Raw genomic sequence first — 11,037 nt, forward strand, 5'->3', positions numbered from 1 at the left:
TAGTCTAATGAGACCAGCCTCAGTTCCTCCTCTTCATCCTCTCAGCTGTTGGCTCTGACAGGACAGTGCTGCCACCTTCTGTGTGATGTAGGTATGACATCAGACTCACCTGTATTTACCTCTGTGTGTGTGTGTGTGTGTGTGTGTGTGTGTGTGTGTGTGTTTCAGAAACGCTTTGAACGTGGTGAAGAACGACCTGATCGCTCAGGTGGACGAGCTGTCCTGTGAGAAGGAGGTTCTTCGAGGAGAGCTGGACGCTGTCAATCAGGCCAAGAGCAAACTGGAGGAGAAGAACAAAGAGCTGGAGGAGGAACTGAAGAAGTGAGTGGATCTGGATCTGGATCTGGATCTGGATCAGGATCAGGATCAGGATTCAGTTCATCTCCTGCTGTAGATCCTGGACTGAACTCTTTTCTGTCCTGCAGGATCCGAGGAGAGCTGGAGGAGGTCAAACACAAAGTCAAGCCTGAGAATGAGGACGATGTGAGTCAAAGCATTTTTATTCCTCCTCGCCGGCGACAGTCGGAGACGGAGGCATGTCGTTTTTGGGTTGTCCGAACTGATTAGGTTTCGGTGGTCGAAGGTTAAGGTCAGTGTGACCTCACAAAACACTCGGATGTAATCTGAGACTAGTCTGAGTGACGGAGGCAGACGACCACAAGGCGGGAATTCTAGCCTGAACCTTCACTTGAAAGCTGATGTAGCAGGAGCCGTGTGTTGTGTTGACAGTGCGTCAGTGGCGTGACGGTTGTGGTGCGTCTGTGATGTCATGCTTGTGTTGCGTCGGTGATGTCATGGTTGTGTTGTATCTTCAGAGCGATGTGCCTACGGCCCAGAGGAAGCGCTTCACCAGGGTGGAGATGGCCCGGGTCCTGATGGAGAGGAACCAGTACAAGGAGAGACTGATGGAGCTGCAGGAGGCGGTCAGATGGACGGAGATGATCCGGTGAGACACACACACACAGACACACACACACACACACACACACACACACACAGGTGTTGTCATGTAAACCCTTTAATGTGACTCTTGTGTGTCTCAGGGCGTCGAAGGAGAACCCAGCTCTACCAGAGAAGAAGAAGTCCAGCCTCTGGCAGTTGTAAGCGCCTCTCTTCTTCTCTGTGTGGTCACAGTGGCGTTACCATGTTGTTTTCTCTCACAGACGTGGAGCCCTTTATTCAAACTTTCTGTCTGAGGAAATTACCCACAGTTCATAGTGTTGTAATGCCATGAAATAGGGAAAAAAGAAGAAGAAGGTAGAAGAAGATTGGTTAATAAACAAGCATGAAAGGAGCTAATGCTAATGCTAATGCTAACGATGTGACATGATGATAAATCCTCAATCTGCTTTCATCAGATCTGATGTGACATTATTATTATTGTTGTTGTTGTTTACAAACAGGAAGTGAAGGAAGGGAATAAAAATTATAAAATCAAAAGTCACGATCCCACAGTTGTACACAACATGTTTTGGTGTCGTCAAGGTAACGTGATACGTCACAAAGTGCGGTTTTGTTCCTGTGATACCTGCAGCCAGGTGAGGGTTCAGGTCTGAGTACGTGTCTCCAGGTGTGTCGCCGTGGACGCAGATGATTTAAGTGAAACGTGTCGCAGCCTGAGACGCAGGTGTTTTCTCCCAGAGCAGGTGGAGCAGGTTGTTGTTGTGTTTCATGGAGTCTGACTGATGCACCGTCTCTCCCGCCTGTTTGTGTGTGTCCTCTTTACTCTGCCTGGTGTCGTGTCTGTGTGCAGGAGGTGTGTTGGGGGGGTTGCTATGGAGACGGGAGGTTAGACTGTTGTTAGATTAGACTGAAGGAATCATGTGTATTGCAGATGTATTTAATGTGTTCAACATGTGGTCAGGGAGGGGGGGTCAGTGTGTTATGGTCAGGGTGTTGTGTTCAGGGGGGGGGTCAGTGTGTTATGGTCAGGGTGTTGTGTTCAGGGGGGGGGTCAGTGTGTTGTGGTCAGGGAGGGGGGGTCAGTGTGTTGTGGTCAGGGAGAGGGGGTCAGTGTGTTGTGGTCAGGGGGGGGGGGGTCAGTGTGTTGTGGTCAGGGAGGGGGGGTCAGTGTGTTGTGGTCAGGGAGAGGGGGTCAGTGTGTTGTGGTCAGGGATGGGGGGGTCAGTGTGTAGGGTTAGGGAGGGGGGGGCAGTGTGTTGTGGTCAGGGAGGGGGGGTCACTGTGTCGGGTTAGGGAGGGGGGGGCAGTGTGTTGTGGTCAGGGGGGGGGGGGGTCACTGTGTCGGGTTAGGGAGGGGGGGGCAGTGTGTTGTGGTCAGGGAGGGGGGGGGGTCAGTGTGTTGTGGTCAGGGAGAGGGTGTCAGTGTGTTGTGGTCAGGGAGGGGGGGTCAGTGTGTTGTGGTCAGGGAGGGGGGGTCAGGGTGTCGTTGTCAGGGAAAGGGGGTCAGGGTGTCGTGGTCAGGGGGGGGGGGGTCAGGGTGTTGTGGTCAGGGAGGGGGGGTCTGTTATACTGTGGCCTGTTGTTCTTTATGTTGTTGACTAACGTCCTGGTCGGTGCTCAGTATTAACCCTGCTCACCCTGCACTCCTGCACTCTGAGGTGACTGGGCTCTGATGTTTTCTGTTTGGGGGGGGGGTTAAAGGTCAGTGTGTTTACCTGTGTGTACCTCAGTGTTGACCCTACCTGTGCTGCCGAGCTGCTGCTTGTGTCCACCCCTCTATACGTCTGTCTGTGTGTCTTTTCTCTTCCACTTCCCCGCCCTTACACCTCCAGTTTCAGCCGTTTGTTCAGCTCGTCGGGCGGAGCGGCCAAGAAGCCGGCGGTGGAGGCGCCGGTCAACGTCAAGTACAACGCCCCCACCTCTCAGGTGCAGCCGTCCGTCAAGAAGAAGAGCAGCACCCTGCAGCAGCTGCCCAGCGACAAGGGCAAGGCCTTCGACTTCCTCAACGAGGAGTAAGTCACTGAGGGGGAGGGGCTACATGGGTCATGTGACACTGAAGCACCAATGATTGTTTCTGCTGCAGTGACTGAAAAACAAAGTCACTCATCAGCTGTTTAAGGCGTCAGATTCTCATCACATCATCAGGTAAACATGGCAGGTGTGCAGGTGAGCACATGACAGCAGGAAGTTCAAACTGTGTTGAGCTGAGAGAAACGTGCTGACAGGTGAGAGTCAGGGTTGTTTTAGTGAAACTACTGGAGGAAATGTTTTATTTTTTACTTTCCCCGCGCACCTGCACACGCCCCCTCCGAGCCATCGTTAAAATCAACAGTATTGAGTTTTGTGTGAAGCCCGAGCTTCTGTAGAACACACGTGTTCATCGTCATCGCGCTGTGGTCGCGTCCCTCAGAGTGGCGGCTGACAACGTGGTGTCCAGACGAGAGCAGAAGAGAGCGCAGTACCAGCAGGTCAAAGCCCACGTCCAGAAGGAGGACGGCAGAGTCCAGGCCTACGGCTGGAGTCTGCCCAAGAAGTTCAAGGTGAGGTTGTGAGCGCCGCACCTGCACTACACCTCCACCTGTGGATCAGCCTGCTGATGATGTAACAAGCGTCTCTGTGCTTTGACTGTTCAGGCCAACGGAGGTCAGTCGGAGAGTAAGATGAAGAACCTGCCTGTTCCGGTCTTCCTCAGACCTCTGGACGAGAAAGACGCTTCTATGAAGGTGAGTTACTGCACTCACATTCAGTCAGTGATGCTCCCAGCAGGAGATCAGCTGTGTGTGGTTGTGACTGTGTGTGGTTGTGACTGTGTGTGTGGTTGTGACTGTGTGTGTGGTTGTGACTGTGTGTGTGGTTGTGACTGTGTGTGTGGTTGTGACTGTGTGTGTGGTTGTGACTGTGTGTGTGGTTGTGGACTGTGTGTGTGTGTGTTGTGACTGTGTGTGTGGTTGTGACTGTGTGTGTGGTTGTGACTGTGTGTGTGGTTGTGACTGTGTGTGTGGTTGTGACTGTGTGTGGTTGTGACTGTGTGTGTGGTTGTGACTGTGTGTGTGGTTGTGACTGTGTGTGATTGTGACTGTGTGTGTGGTTGTGACTGTGTGTGTGGTTGTGACTGTGTGTGGTTGTGACTGTGTGTGGTTGTGACTGTGTGTGTGGTTGTGACTGTGTGTGTGGTTGTGACTGATTGTGACTGTGTGACTGGTTGTGACTGTGTGTGTGGTTGTGACTGTGTGACTGGTTGTGACTGTGTGTGTTGTGACTGTGATTGTGACTGTGTGTGTGTTGTGACTGTGTGTGGTTGTGACTGTGTGTGATTGTGACTGTGTGTGGTTGTGACTGTGGTTGTGACTGTGTGTGATTGTGACTCTGTGTGTGATTGTGACTGTGGTTGTGACTGTGTGTGTGATTGTGACTCTGTGTGTGATTGTGACTGTGTGTGTGGTTGTGACTGTGTGTGATTGTGACTGTGTGTGGTTGTGACTGTGTGATTGTGACTGTGGTTGTGACTGTGTGTGTGGTTGTGACTGTGTGTGTGATTGTGACTGTGGTTGTGACTGTGTGTGATTGTGACTGTGGTTGTGACTGTGTGTGATTGTGACTGTGGTTGTGATTATGTGGTTGTGATTATGTGTTTGTGTGTGTCTCAGCTGTGGTGTGCTGCCGGTGTGAATCTCTCTGGAGGGAAAACCAGAGACGGAGGTCTGATCGTCGGGGCCAGTGTGTTTTACAGTGACGTACCTGGACCTGAGAGCCCCAAGAAGAAGACTGGGTCCCAGAGCAGTCTGGACAAACTGGATCAGGACCTCAAGGTAAACACACACACACACACACACACACACACACACACACACACCCATCCTTCAGTTGACAGACCTCCTCCATGTCGTCCAGGAGCAGCAGCAGGAGCTGCGGCAGCAGGATGAACTCTCATCTCTGGTCTGGATCTGCACCAGCACCCAGTCCACCACCAAGGTCGTGGTCATCGACGCCAACCAGCCTGGAAACATCCTGGAGAGCTTCTTCGTGTGTAACTCCCACGTCCTCTGCATCACCAGCGTACCAGGTGAGTGGATGTGGTCATGTGATCACGTGACCTGCGAGTGGTTCCGTGTCCTCAAATCTCCGTGTCTGTCTTTGTTCAGGAGCCAGAGAGACGGACTACCCCGCTGGCGAGGAGGTTCCTCCGGCCTCTGAGGCAGGACCGGCGGGGGAGGGCAGCTCCTCCGCGGCCGGCAGCAACTCGGCGGGGGGAGACGGCGTGCTGGGGGGCATCACTGTGGTGGGCTGTGAAGCGGAGGGAACGGCAGCTGTTCCTCAGACCGCAGACGGTTCAGGAACAGACGGAGAACCAGGTGAGACGCCAGGAAGTGAACGGTAAACCTGACAGTACGAGACGAACCCGTTCACTGAGACGATCTCCTCCTCCAGAATCCAGACCAGCAGAGGAGGCCACCGAGGCCACGGAGACCAGCGGGGGGGTCACCGACCACAGAGAGACCCTGAGGGGGGTCTACACCGAGCACGTCTTCACCGACCCGCTGGGAGCTCAGCAGACGGCAGAGACTCCAATCGGCTACTCCCAGAGGTAACGTGAGGGGGCGGGGTCTGTTCTGTCTAGACCAATAACATCACAGAGCGACACCACTGGAGCGGGGGAATCTATCGAACATCACACCATCGGTCCCACATTGAAAAGCTGCCAAATAAACCACAGTTCATTCATAACACTGAACACACACCTTCACAGGTTCAGTCCGACCCACGGCCCTTTTTTTTAAAGTTCTGGTAATGTGTTTGTTAGAGTAGTGTGTCTTTAGTCGTAAACCTGTGACGGGGCTCGAACATGAACACCTGTCCTCTCTGCTGTGACCAGGGAGAGCGACCTGCTGAAAGATGGAGTCAGTTCAGACCCAGCAGCCGAGGACCAGAACCTGATGAGGGAGGAGGCTCAGAAGATGAGCAGCGTCCTGTCCACCATGTGGCTGGGGGCCCAGAACGGCTGGTGAGTCCCACGGTCCTCACGTGTTCACATGATGTTTGTGTGGCGGATCAAATCAGCTGACTGATCAGAACCTCTCTGGTTCCAGTGTGTACGTCCACTCCTCCGTGGCCCAGTGGAAGAAGTGTCTCCACTCCATCAAGCTGAAGGACTCTGTGCTCGGCATCGTGTGAGTAAACGCCACATGTTAGTCCACCGTCAGGTTCTGGTTCTGAACCCTGTCTCTGGTTCTGTCTCTGGTTCTGAACCCCGTCTCTGTCCCTCAGACACGTGAAGGGCCGGGTCCTGGTGGGTCTGTCTGACGGGACCTTGGCCATCTTCCACAGAGGAGTGGGTGAGTGGACTTTATAAAAACCCGGTGACGTCCAGCTGGTGTGTGTGTTTCGACTGAAGTCAGCGTGACGTGTGTGTGTGTGTGTGTGTGTGTGTGTGTGTGTGTGTGTGTGTGTGTGTGTGTGTATGTGTGTATGTGTGTGTGTGTGTCTGACAGACGGACAGTGGGACCTGACCAACTACCACCTGTTGGACCTGGGGAGACCACACCACTCCATCCGCTGTATGACTGTGGTCCATGACAAGGTGTGGTGTGGATACAGGAACAAGATCTATGTGGTGCAGCCCAAAGCCATGAAGATAGAGGTGTGTGTGTGTGTGTGTTCAGTGAATTTAAAGTGTGTGTGTGTGTGTGGGGGGTGGGGGGGGGTGATATGTCCCCTCACGTCTCTGCCCTCATGTCCTCGTCCTCTGCAGAAGTCCTTTGACGCCCACCCTCGTAAGGACAGTCAGGTGCGTCTGCTGGCCTGGGACGGTGATGGGATCTGGGTGTCCATCAGACTGGACTCCACCCTCAGGCTGTTCCACGCTCACACCTTCCAGCACCTGCAGGACGTCGACATCGAGCCCTACGTCAGCAAGATGCTGGGTCTGTCCCATCGCACCTGACCGGGTCTGACACACCTGCTCTGGTTCAGGTCTGGGTTCTAATCTGGTCTCTGTCCCTCCGTCTCAGGTACGGGGAAACTGGGCTTCTCGTTTGTGAGGATCACAGCTCTGATGGTTTCCTGTAACCGTCTGTGGATCGGCACCGGGAACGGAGTCATCATCTCCATCCCCCTGACGGACAGTGAGCTCGCCATTCTGTTGTCACACGTTATGATCCTAGAGAAGACCAGGTGTTAGACAGGTCCCACATTAAGGTGTCTCCTTCTCTGTTCCATCAGCAGCCAACAAGGCGACCAAGGCGGCAGGTAACCAACCAGGAGGTGTGGTTCAAGTGTACGGTGACGACAGCGGGGACAAGGTGACGGCCGGGACCTTCGTCCCGTACTGCTCCATGGCTCACGCTCAGCTCTGTTTCCATGGTCACCGGGACGCCGTCAAGTTCTTCACTGCTGTCCCAGGTAAACACTCAGGTGTTCATGTGTTCAGTCTGAGGGTGAAGTGAACCGTTGCTCTGAACAGCCACGCTGACTGTGACCTGTGTGTGTGTGTGTGCGTGTGCGTGCGTGTGTGTGTGTGCTCGTGCTCTCAGGTCACTCCGCCCCTTCCCCCTCATGTGGAGATGCAGCAGGTGACAGGACGACAGACTCCGCCTCCTCTCAGGACGGATCCAGGTCCATGTTGGTGATGAGCGGAGGAGAAGGTTACATCGACTTCAGGATGGGTGAGTCCGCCGCCGGCACCTGGTTCCTCCAGAACCTGAGTGACGTGGATCACAGTAGAGAACACCTGTGTCTGTGTCTGCAGGTGACGAAGACGGCGAGGCGGAGGAGGGAGAGGACCCGCCCATGAATCTGCAGCCCTTCCTGGCTAAAGCCGAGCGCAGCCACCTCATCGTGTGGCAGGTCAACGAGGACTGACCTCTGACCTCTGACCCCTGAGGCCTGGTTTCCCTCTCTCAGACCTGCTGCCACGGAGGAGGAGTGCAGGTGAACGGCTCACCTGAACAGGCAGGAGTCTGATCAGCACTTTGTCCTCGCACCTGAACGATCAGTGTGAACCGAGCTACACCTGATCCGAGGCCCGGTTCTCAGGAGACCTGGTTCTCAGGAGACCCGGTTCTCAGGAGACCCGGTTCTCAGGAGACCTGGACCGGAGCAGACTTCTTCTTTTATCTTGTTTTCCCTTTTTTAATTTGATGGATCTGAACATGAATCTGTTCTTTTAATATTATTTGAGGTTAAAGACAATAATTATGCTACACACCTGTCCTCCAGGTTCCCTCCACTCGGTCCAGACCCTGTCCTGATGCTGGACTGGTTCAGACCAGAAGATAATCACCTGTCACTTCCTGTTTGCCCTGTAATCATGTCAGACTGGGGCAGCATGTGGGAGCCAATCACAGACCAGATTTCATGTCGATGTTTGTTTTCATCCTTTGAGAAGTTTAATCAGTTTAATCAGTCAGCAGGTGTTTGGGTCAGGATCTCACCTGGTCTGAGTCTCACCTGCAGGTGTCTCAATATACAACATTACAACATGTAACACTGCATTCAAGTCACAGAGCTGAAGAATCCTCCTCCTCATCATCATCATCATCATCATCATCATCAACCTCTCTGATTCTCTGTGTGAAGATATTTACTGAAAAATCATAGTTTAATTTTAATTTAGAAGTTTTCAGATCAAAGATGGCCGCCGGAGACGACGCCTCCTCCTCAGTTTGTTCAACATGAACCAGAATTAAAGATGTTCCTATAGATTTTTAGTATTTTCATATGAAACCAGCTGCTCGTGTTTTATAAACAGACGAGGACGAGTCACTTCTGTCCGTCTGCAAGTTTATGACGAAATTTTCATCCACAGAAAAACTAATTTGTTTTAATTAGTTTTATTTGGATCCACAGCAGCTTCCACTGTCTCACCTGCTTTAGATTCTTCAGACTCTGTGACTTGACTGATGTTAACTGAGGTGTCGGCAGCAGATGCCTTCATGTTACTGCCCCCCCACCCCCCACCCCCCCTCATATAGCTCTATAGAGGATGGTATTTACTCTAACACCACTGGGGGGCGCCGTCGGCCTCTGTAGACTCTTTAAACTTTGCCTTAGCCCTGAAGCTCTGAACTCGTATTTATTCTCCTGAATGTTACGTTTGCTACCAAAGGTTCAAGAAATTAAAGATGGATGGTTGTTCACCTGCTGAAACAGTAACTGTCTCATCTAACAGCCGCTGTCAGCTGACAGTCCGTCTCCACGGAGACCACGTTTTTCTAACAGATCCTGGTGTATAGATCAGATATATTTTTAGACTTTGATATTTGGAGATGAAATATTTTCAGGGTGTGAGAGAAGAGGACGTGTTGTTACTGAGCGTGAACAATGACCCCCCCCCCGGTCCTGGTCCGGGTCCTGGTCCTGGTCCAGAGGTCAAACCCTCATCACTGATGTTCCTCAGTGATTTCTTCCTGATGATAAACTCATTATTTCACTAAATGTTTCAGTCCGTTTTTATGTTTTTGTCTTTTCTCAGAATTCAGTTCATCACATGTTCTTGTTGTTTTTGTGGGTCCAAGCAGCAACTGACGGTTTCTTCTTCTTCTCTGATAAAAGTGTTTGTGCAGCGAAAACCATTAAAGTAAAACTCACCTAAATCAGCAGGTGGGTGTAAATCACATCCACTGCACAAAATATGACACTAATTGACCTCAAGGTGGCGCTGTAATGATGCAGGTTACCTTTTCAGCTCAGTGTAAATTCCCTCAGTTCATCTGCAGCTTTCTTCTTCTGGTCTTCTCTCGAAAAGAAGTTAAATCAAAACAAACTGAGGTTGTTGATCTGATTCACATGACGTCATCTTCATCATCTCCAGACGATGACAGAAAGTTATCAAAAGAATTTAATGTCAATCTGTTTAGGAATTATATAATTTTATATGTCAATAAAATCAATTTCATGAATCTAAATTAAAGATAAATGTTTATATCTCATAATCAGCTGCATGGATTCATATGTTTGGTTAAATATTAATCACCTGTACGTCTACACAGGTCATCCACTGGATGATGATGATGATGAGCGTTCACCTCAGTCTGAGCTCTAGTTCTACACACTGTTATCACCTGTGTCTCCAGCAGCGTCTGTTCAGACCAGATCCGTGTTTCAAACGCTGATTTGATCCGATGAACATTTTCTTTTTCTCCGTGTTCGATTTAAAGAAACAAAACGTTTCCTGATGCTCCTGAAACCAGAGGGATGATGTGTTTGATTATCACACCAACATTTAGACTGTGATGTCATCACCTCCACCTGTGTGAAGGTGTGTGTCGTCAGGTCAGAGGTCGAAAACCTCAGATGACTGACGTCCAGCTTTAGCAATAATATGATCATTAATTCACACGGTCTCTAAAGACTCGTCAGCTGCTTGGACCCGTTAATATTTACAGACTCTGTGTGTGTGTGTGTGTGTGTGTGTGTGTGTGTGTGTGTGTGTGTGTGTGTGTGTGTGTGTGTGTGTGTGTGTGTGTGTCCTCTTCAGGAGACTATTGCAGTTCAGCCATGTCAGTATTTATTGTAATGATTGACCTTTGACCTTTGCAGAATGTATCTTTGTACATTGAATATGAAAATATATAAATGGAGAATGACTGTGTTTTATAACTTACTCAGCTATGCACTATGTGTCTGAGGGTGGGGGGAGGGAGGGGGGGAGGTGAGGGGGGGGGGCTCAGTCAGCTTCCATCTCCTGCAGGACAAACTGAACTCTGGGAAACTTCATCCCATCATGACAGGATGGAGGAGTTTTCCCGCCCCCCCTTTTGCAGGTGTGCGTCATGCAGCAGGTCACACCTGCTCTTCTACAGCCTCTCCGCTTATTTTTAACACGCAATTAAAGAAACTTTTGTGGGCTGATGCTGTGTGTTGTTCTGTTTGTGACGAGCTGCAGGTTCAGATGAAGACATCAGTTCACCTGTCACAGGTGAGACTGACGACTCTAACAACAGTCCTGACAGTGAGGCAGCATGAACAACAGCAGGTCCTGAGCCTGAAGCAGCTGAGTGGAACTCAGCCTTCAATTTATTTACACCTGGGAAAAAGGTCGACCTCTGACCAGGTGTTTCATAAAGAAACGTTACCTGTTGAACCAGTTAAACCTCGTTAACCCATTCTGTGAAACAGCTTTAACCAGATCTGACC

At 51.1% G+C, this 11,037-nt stretch overlaps 1 protein-coding gene across 7 annotated transcripts in view; it reads left to right on the forward strand.

The window, feature by feature from the left end:
- spag9b (sperm associated antigen 9b) overlaps positions 1-10,752 on the forward strand; it is a 32,703-nt gene extending 21,951 nt beyond the window's left edge. For 2 of the 7 annotated variants that reach the window (XM_056365946.1, XM_056365948.1), the window contains 20 exons: positions 169-321; positions 426-483; positions 816-946; positions 1,044-1,100; positions 2,736-2,915; positions 3,314-3,443; positions 3,537-3,626; positions 4,551-4,712; positions 4,795-4,966; positions 5,046-5,255; positions 5,332-5,488; positions 5,777-5,905; positions 5,991-6,071; positions 6,169-6,236; positions 6,393-6,541; positions 6,653-6,824; positions 6,912-7,025; positions 7,126-7,302; positions 7,434-7,565; positions 7,649-10,752. In XM_056365946.1, the coding sequence (XP_056221921.1) occupies positions 169-321; positions 426-483; positions 816-946; positions 1,044-1,100; positions 2,736-2,915; positions 3,314-3,443; positions 3,537-3,626; positions 4,551-4,712; positions 4,795-4,966; positions 5,046-5,255; positions 5,332-5,488; positions 5,777-5,905; positions 5,991-6,071; positions 6,169-6,236; positions 6,393-6,541; positions 6,653-6,824; positions 6,912-7,025; positions 7,126-7,302; positions 7,434-7,565; positions 7,649-7,761 (2,635 nt within the window). In that variant the 3' untranslated portion in view covers positions 7,762-10,752. Of the gene's footprint in view, positions 1-168; positions 322-425; positions 484-815; positions 947-1,043; positions 1,102-2,733; positions 2,916-3,313; positions 3,444-3,536; positions 3,627-4,550; positions 4,713-4,794; positions 4,967-5,045; positions 5,256-5,331; positions 5,489-5,776; positions 5,906-5,990; positions 6,072-6,168; positions 6,237-6,392; positions 6,542-6,652; positions 6,825-6,911; positions 7,026-7,122; positions 7,303-7,433; positions 7,566-7,648 lie in introns of all 7 variants that reach the window. The other 5 variants (XM_056365944.1, XM_056365945.1, XM_056365942.1 and 2 more) reach the window with 3 other exon arrangements.
- The last annotated feature ends 285 nt before the right edge of the window (positions 10,753-11,037 follow it).

This window comes from Seriola aureovittata, chromosome 21 (assembly GCF_021018895.1).
Source record: "Seriola aureovittata isolate HTS-2021-v1 ecotype China chromosome 21, ASM2101889v1, whole genome shotgun sequence".
In the NCBI taxonomy this organism is placed as follows: Eukaryota; Metazoa; Chordata; class Actinopteri; order Carangiformes; family Carangidae; genus Seriola; species Seriola aureovittata.